Source organism: Microtus ochrogaster, chromosome 10 (genome assembly GCF_000317375.1).
Source record: "Microtus ochrogaster isolate Prairie Vole_2 chromosome 10, MicOch1.0, whole genome shotgun sequence".
Lineage (NCBI taxonomy): Eukaryota > Metazoa > Chordata > Mammalia > Rodentia > Cricetidae > Microtus > Microtus ochrogaster.
Window position 1 is genome coordinate 52,592,010 of NC_022016.1, and position 6,773 is coordinate 52,598,782.

Consider the following 6,773-nt stretch of genomic DNA (forward strand, 5'->3'; position numbering starts at 1 on the left):
CTACAAGAGCTAGTTCCAGGACAGGAACCAAAAGCTACGGAGAAACCCTGTCTCGAAAAACAAAAACAAAAACAAACAAACAAAAAAAAAAGATGAAGCCACTGATGCTGTGACCCTTAAGTGGAGGTCAGAGATCCCCTCCCTCCCCCTGGAGATTCAGTCCTGGAGACTGAAATCAGGTTGTCAGGCTCAGCCTTAAACGCCTTTACCCACCAACCTGTGTTTCCAGTGCATATATGTTCCATTATATATGAATGTGTCACCGGCCTGTGTCACCAGCACATATACATTCCATTGTATTTTAAATTACTCTCTGCAGCTGGGCGATGGTGGCGCATGCCTTTAATCCCAGCACTCGGGAGGCAGAGGCAGGCGGATCTCTGTGAGTTCGAGACCAGCCTGGTCTACAAGAGCTAGTTCCAGGACAGACTACAAAGCTACAGAGAAACCCTGTCTCGAAAAACCAAACTGAGACTCCCTAGAGATCTGTTAGTGAAAGCCAAGTGACAGGGTGACATAGAGTTGTACTACAACTAAAATTTAAAATGCTTCCTGGTTTTGCTTATGGTCTGTAATAGTAGGGCCTCATTGCTCTTGTTACAAGAACATTTTCCAGAAAGGGTTTGTTATCATCAGTGTTTTTTTTTTTAATTTATTTATTTGTTGTGTATACAACATTCTGCCTCCATGTGTGCCCACACTCCAAAAGAGAGAGCCAGATCTCATTACAGATGGTTGTGAGCCACCATGTGGTTGCTGGGAATTGAACTCACGACCTCTGGAAGAGCAACCAGTGCACTTAACCACTGAACCATCTCTCCAGCCCTATCTATCATCAGTGTTGTATAATACTTCTAGGAGACTTAAATTTTGTAAATTTTATTTTATTATTTTTGTTTGTTTATTTGAGACGGGATGTCTCTGTATAGCCTTGGCTGTTCTGGAACTTGCTTTTTAGACCAGGATGGCCTCGAACTCAAGAGATCTGCCAGCCTCTGCTTCCTAAGGACTGGAAATAAAGCCATGCACCACCACTTCCGGGCTTGTGGTTGTTTTATTTTTGTTATAGGGTTTCACTATATAGCTTAGGATAGCCTGGAACTTGGCTGTGTACACCAGGTTGATCTTGAACGCACAGGGTCTCTGCCTCCCAAGTGTTGGGACTTTCAGCTTTGGGTTTTAATGACTTTCTTGACATTCTTAGTTAATCTAAGGCTTGTTGTCGAGGAAGCTCAGAAGGGAAGTGTGGTGGTCAATATGGGAAGGACCAATGAACATTTGATAATTCCAATTAGAATTTTCAGTTTTATGACGTCAGATATTGGGCTTCTCTAATTTCCACCATGAAATCAGCAGATGGTCCTCGTCTAAACTCAGTTCTCATAGTTCTCGTAGGTGAAATGTGGGCTGAACTGCGTCTTGTCTCTCTACAGGAAAATGATGGACTCCGGGCAGATCGATTTTTACCAGCATGACAAAGTTTGCTCCAATACCTGCAGGAGTACCAAGTTTGACCTTCTGATCAGCAGTGCGAGGGCACCAGTGCCAGGCCAGCAGACAAGTGTCGTGCAGACCCCCACCTCGGCTGATGGTAGGGGGTAGGAAACCGCCCGGGCTGCCACTGTGTTCACCAGTTCTTCTCTCCTTCTCGTCGCTTCTCCCTTGTGCTTTTGTTGTTTGCTTTGCTTTTGAGACCATCTTACCATGTAGCCCAGGCTGGACTTGAAGTTACTGTGATTTCCTTGTTTCTGCCTCCCAAGTGCTTGGATCACAAAAATAAATCACCATGCCTGGTGTCCCCGGTTTCCCGTTCTTGTCAGCATTGATGTGCTTTTGTGCTGTCTTGTAAGATACTGCAGAATTTGGCTGGACTCCAAGCCCTGGATTCCCTTTTTCCTCTTAAAAAAGCTCATGTTTGGTTTGAGACTAGGTTTCTGTTACCCAGGCTGGTCAGCAACTCACTGTGTAGCCCAGGCTGACTTATATTCATGGCTATTCTCTGTTCTAGAATCCTGGGACACAGGCTTGAAATCACCCATCCTGGTTTCTCTCTCTTTCTCTATTTGGGGGGGTGTTTTTCAAGACATTGTTTCTCTGTGTCCCAATGATCTTTTTGTTTCTGCTTCCTGAGTGGTAGGATTAAAGGCAGGTGCCACTATGGCCAGCATGCCTATCTATTTTAATTGATTCTTTCTCCCCTCCCTTCCTTGTGTACAGAGTTCTGCCTGCTTGTTTGTATGCCTGCAGGCCAGAAGAGGGCACCAGATTTCAAAGGGATGGTTGTAAGCCACCATATGAGTGCTGGGAATTGAATTTAGGACCTTTGAAAGAGCAGCCAGTGCTCCTAACTGCCATATCTCTAGCCCCTTTTAACTGATTCTTATTGGCCAACTCTTATCGTGTTTTTTCTTTTCTTTTTTCATTATCATCATCATTAGTACTGTCTTTGCTTCTGTCTCTACCATATATTTCCAGCAATCTTTGTTTGTTTGTTTGTTCTTGTTTTTGTTTTTGAGACAGGGTTTCTCTGTGTCATCCTGGCTGTCCTGGAACTTGCTTTGTAGACCAGACTGGCATCAAACTCAGAGATCCACCTGCCTCTGCCTCCTTAGTGTTGGGATTAAAGGCATGAGCCACTACCACCTGCCTTATTTCCAGCATTCTTATTTCTTTTTTTGTTTTTTCGAGACAGGGTTTCTCTTTGTAACATCCCTGGCTGTCCTGGAACTCACTTGGTAGACCAGGCTGGCCTCGAACTCACTGAGTTCTGTCTGCCTCTGCCTCCCAATGCTGGGATTAAAGGTGTGCACCACCACCGCCCGGCACATTCTTATTTCTTGTACCAAGTATTAGAAAGACGTCCTGTGCTCACAGGGCTTATTCAGTACTTCCGGTTTGCTGCCACTTTCCAGGCGTGCCAGGTTGAGTGGAGGCAGATAAGATTAGAGAGGTACGTCACAGTGGCTAACAGCTTCAAATGTTGTGAGGCCGGACCTCAGTGGCTGGGCTGAGCCTGAATTAGGAAGTTCACCTGAGTGAGCCCCAGTTTACCAACCTAGACTTTCTTGCAGATGGGTGAGGTGGGTGCACAGGCCCTCAGAGTCTTCCTAAAGAGCCCAGGCTGGCCTGGAATTTGCTGTGTTGACCAGCTCAAACATAGGGCCTACCTTTTGTTTTTTGTTATTGCTGTTGTTTTGCTTTGATTTTGTTTGTTTTGATATGTAGTCTGATTGTGTAGTCCAAGCTGGCCTAGGACGCCCCTGAATCTGCTCCTGAGAGTCCTGGGTTTCAGGCCTGTTCAGCTGACCTTTGGTGCTTTTGAATTTTATGTGCTGGGGTACCCTCTTATCATCTAGGTGAGAGGGAGAGAGGGAGAATATGAGTTATGATGGATTAATCACAGCTTCTGGAGACATCACAGTGGCATAAAAGGCGTTTCAGCTGCTGTTAGAAATCTTTGGGATGAGGGCACCCAGGCTGGCCTCCAACTCACGACCTTTCTGCCTTAGCCTCCCAAATACTGGAATTATATATAGTCCTTACCCACCTCACATGGCTTTGTGGGGTTGGTTTTGGTTTGGTTTTTGGTGAACTCTCACATTCTGAGAGTAATCAGTAGGTGAGTTACAAACCAAATCTCTTGGAGCCTAAAGGCCCTTTCAGGAAAGTGTCTGGCAGAGAATTTTCATGTATTTGATTCTTTTACTTAGAAAATGAAGAATATTCCAAAATGATTTCATATATATATATATAATGTATACAATATTCTGATTCTGTCTGTGTGTGCCTGCAGGCCAGAAGAGGGCACCAGACCCCATTACAGATGGTTGTGAACCACCATGTGGTTACTGGGAATTGAACTCAGGATCTTTGGAAGAGCAGGCAATGCTCTTAACCTCTGAGCTATCTCTCCAGCCCCCCAAAATGATTTCTTTTCTCAGGTTTTGTTTTGTTTTTTTTTGGTTTTTCAAGACAGAGTTTCTCTGTGGCTTTGGAGCCTGTCCTGGAACTAGCTCTTGTAGACCAGGCTGGTCTCAAACTCACAGAGATTCACCTGCCTCTGCCTCACAAGTGCTGGGATTAAAGATGTGCGTCACCACCGCCAGGCTTTTTCTCAGTTTTTGTTCAGCTTTTTAGAGACAGTTGAAAGGTAAAGTGTGTTTTAAGATTTTGAATTGTGTGTGAATCTGTGTGGCTATGTATGTGCTTGTGTATGCATATGTGTCTGTCTCTATGTCTGTGTGGGCACATGTGTATGTATGTGGCTACCCATGGAAGCCAGTAGGGTTGGATACCCTTGGAGCTAGAGTTATAGACAGTTGTAACCTGCCTGACATGGGTCCTGGGACCTGAACACTGGTCCTGGAAGAGTGCTCTTAACCAACATGTGCTCTTAACCACTGAGCTGTCTTTCCAGTTCTGTGTCTGTTCTATTATTCATGTGTCTCCTCTCTGATTTTTCTTTGTGTGTGTGTGTGTCTCTGTTCCTCTTGCTTTCTCATCCCAGGTGGATTCATTAGTTGTGACAGCTTCAGGTATTCTAGATGCTTACTACCAAGCACATCTATAGTAGGGCTCATTACAAATGCATTTCTTTTAAATGATTGTAGGTCTTTCCCATCCTCAGTAAGTCTGGAGCTGGTGGTCTGGCAGGCACACCTACCCCCAGTCACTTTCAAAAACTTCTGACTGGGAAGCAGACTGCCCTTGGAAGTTTTTTGTTTTTTGGTTTTTCGAGACAGGATTTCTCTGTAGCTTTGGAGCCTGTCCTGGAACTAGCTCTTGTAGATCAGGCTGGCCTCGAATGCACAGAGATCCGCCTGCCTCTGCCTCTGAAATGCTGGGATTAAAGGCATGCGCCACCACTGCCCGGCAAATTTTTTTTTTTTAAAGCTTTTTCCTTAGCAAGGCAAGTTTCCTTTAGAAAACTCAGTGTCCATCCTGGCTTACCTAGAGATCTGTATTTTAAACTATAGACACATAGGAAAGAGGCATCTTGTTAGAATCACAAGGTCTTTCTGCTGTGAGTATGAGAGAGGATAACTATGAATTTCTTCATAAAACTGACTGTCTTTCTTTCTAATGGACTCTGCTAGGTAACATCACACAGATTGCCATCTCAGAGGAGAGCATGGAAGAGGCTGGGCTGGAGTGGAACTCAGCTCTCACTGCTGCTGTCACCATGGCCACAGATGAGGGCATAAAAAAAGACTCTGAAGAAATTTCAGGTACTTTCCTGTGTAGCTCATGTATTCTTCGTGTAGCTTGTGTCATCCTATGGGTTTATGACCTTGTTTATGCACAGAGCAGACGTCTTCATAAACATGAGTACTAACTAGAGCTGGAATTGGCTCCTTTTAACCCGAGCAATCATCCAGACAGCTGTGAGCTGCCATGTGTGTGCTGGGAATTGAACCCAGGTCCTTTGGAAGCCAGTGCTCTTAGCCACTGAGCCATCTCTCCAGTGCCCCACTTTCTCCTTTTTATCATTCATTTAATAAATATTTGTTGCCTATTTGATTCTATTGCTATTTGCTGTGTACATACATAAAGAGACTTAGCCATCACCCTGGGGAAACTTATAGGCCTTCCCACCCAGCTGTTTGGTTTAGTGTAGAACTAGAGAGAATATATTTAATTAATATTTAGCTTAATATCTTTATTAGTTAACATTTATAAAATTAAATCCTATCTAATTGAAAACAAAATTAAAATTAAATTTTATCAAGTAATACTTAGTCTTAATTATTAAATGTCTATTTAATATTTAACTGAATATTTTTATTGAACTAAGATGTCTGTTTTTATAGCCAGAATCATAACAAGTCAAGGGCATGACAAATTGAAGCAATTATCCCAAGCCCCTAGTATCTGAAGGGGCTAATAATTAGGTACCAACTCATGGACACAGCTAGTCTTTTCATGTTTCAGCATAAAATCCTTTCAAATTAAAACTAGCATTATAGACGTGCTGAGGTATCTGGTAATATCTACCTTCTGTCTTATCCCTTCTGTGCCAGAGGACACTTTGATGTTCTGGAAAGGAATAGCTGATGTAGGGTTGATGGAGGAGGTCGTCTGTAATATTCAGAAGGAGATAGAAGAACTTCTCAGGGGCGTTCAGCAGCGGCTCCTGCAGGCTCCCTTCCAGGTCACAGGTAAGTGCACTGAGCCTGGTACTAGCCTTCCTTTCTTTGAGCATTCACAACTGTGCTCAGGTTCCTGTTCGCCCCACGACTCTGAGGCAGAGGTACCGTTCTCTTCATTTACAGATAAGAAAGTAAAGATTGTAAAAATTAAGTAATTGTTTTTCATGGTTCATGACTGTGTTTTGTTCATTTATGTGGTCCTAGAGATTTAAGTTGGCCCCAGCATACTAGGCAAGCACTCTTCTACTGAGGTAGAACCCCAGCCTTCTTTTACTTTATCATTGATGTGTTTTATTTGTTCATTCATTCGTTCATTTATTTATTTGTTGGTTGGTTGGTTGGTTGGTTGATTTTTCGAGACAGGGTTTCTCTGTGAAACAGTCCTGGCTGTTCTGGAACTCACTTTGTAGATCAGGCTGGCTTCAAACTCACAGGGATTCACCTGCTTCTGCCTCCCACAGGCTGGGATTAAAGGCGTGCACCACCACCACCTGGCATTAAATTAACTGGGTTTTAAACTTTGGTTTGGTATGTTTAGCTACTTCGCTTTGTACTTTTTTCTCAGTGAGGCATTCTTTTTTCTTTTCTTTTTTTCTTTCCTGTTTTTTTTTTTTTTTTTTTTTT

The 6,773-nt window shown here is 43.4% G+C and overlaps 1 protein-coding gene across 1 annotated transcript in view; it reads left to right on the forward strand.

The window, feature by feature from the left end:
• Gmeb1 (glucocorticoid modulatory element binding protein 1) overlaps positions 1-6,773 on the forward strand; it is a 27,651-nt gene that overhangs the window by 12,844 nt on the left and 8,034 nt on the right. The window contains exons 5-7 of the mRNA XM_005353135.2: positions 1,434-1,591; positions 5,097-5,228; positions 6,021-6,158. Coding sequence (XP_005353192.1) covers positions 1,434-1,591; positions 5,097-5,228; positions 6,021-6,158 — 428 coding nt within the window. The remainder of the gene's footprint in view (positions 1-1,433; positions 1,592-5,096; positions 5,229-6,020; positions 6,159-6,773) is intronic.